This window comes from Oryza glaberrima, chromosome 5 (assembly GCF_000147395.1).
Source record: "Oryza glaberrima chromosome 5, OglaRS2, whole genome shotgun sequence".
Taxonomy (NCBI): Eukaryota; Viridiplantae; Streptophyta; class Magnoliopsida; order Poales; family Poaceae; genus Oryza; species Oryza glaberrima.
Window position 1 is genome coordinate 5,444,645 of NC_068330.1, and position 1,255 is coordinate 5,445,899.

General features: G+C 58.1%; 1 protein-coding gene across 1 annotated transcript; it reads left to right on the plus strand.

The window, feature by feature from the left end:
• Positions 1-228: 228 nt before the first annotated feature.
• On the plus strand, positions 229-1,008 carry LOC127774452 (lachrymatory-factor synthase-like). The gene has a single exon (XM_052300705.1). The coding sequence runs from the start codon at positions 256-258 to the stop codon at positions 850-852; it is 597 nt and encodes a 198-aa protein (XP_052156665.1). The 5' UTR covers positions 229-255; the 3' UTR covers positions 853-1,008.
• Positions 1,009-1,255: the final 247 nt, after the last annotated feature.

Sequence of the window (1,255 nt, forward strand, 5' to 3'; positions counted from 1 at the left end):
GATATCGTTAGGCTCGCAGGGGTCAGAGTCAGATGCACAAACAGTTCATGACAACACGGGCCGTACATTCCCGTGGGTCCCAATCCCTGGCATGACGTGATGGCACAGTGTACCACTTGCCCCAATACTGCCTCATTTCCGGGTCCCACATGTCCCTGCCCGTAAACCCGAAACCCGTTTTCCCGCCCTATAAAACAGTATGACACGTACACACTAGCTCTTGGACACAGAGCACGAGTAGGTAGGAGTACAGCAATGGCGGCGGCGGCGGCGAGGAGGAAGCAGGAGCTGGAGTGGACGGGGCGCGTGACGGCGGCGGCGCCGGCGGCGACGGCCGACGAGGCGTGGGCGCTGCTCTCCGATTTCCTGGCGTTCCACCGGTGGCACCCGGGCGTCGCCAAGTGCCGCCGCGTCTCCGGCTCGCCACGCTCGCCGGGGTGCGTGCGCTACTGCGAGGGCGTCCCCGGCCGCGCCGGCGGCGTCGCCGGCGCCGCCGACTGGGCGCACGAGACGCTGCTCGAGCACGACGCCGCCGGGCGGGCGCTGCGGTACGAGATGAACGACAACAACATGGGCTTCGGCACGTTCTTCGCCACGCTCAGCGTCGCCGCCGCCGGTGCCGCCGCCGGCACCGGCGGGTGCGAGCTCCGGTGGGAGTTCGAGTGCGAGCCCGTGGCCGGCACGGCCAAGGAGGCGCTCGCCGCGCGGCTGCAGGACGGGATCGACGGCATGGCGCGCAGGGTGGAGGAGGCGCTCGCCGGCCGCCGTGGCGACGCCGCCGCTGCCGCGGTGGCGATGGAGGCCGCCAACTCCGGCGACGTGAACAAGCTTGGAACGTCCATTGCTGTTTGAGGATCAACCAAGTTGGCGTTACTGTTTCGCGGGGTTTTATTGCACTGTTTTATATCGTATCAAGTATTAATTGTTGTGTTGTTCATTTGGTTGTTTGTAGGGGGGAAGGAGCCCTATGTTTTTTTACTGTATGGTATCATATTGATATGACAAAAATGTTTCTGCAGTTATTATTAGGACAGCTGTGATATACTCTCATGTTAATTAAAATTTGGCAATATATAGCATGTCATATGTGGAGATAAATGGCATGTCATACTTGGAGAAATCTGTAAACATTTCAGTCAAATTTAATGATGGTACTATGGCAGAAATAGCTTTGGACATGTACAATGATAGAGCCTAGTACAGCCTCTTAGACAATACCAATGATATTTTGTCTCTTCTCTTTCTTTCTTTTCAG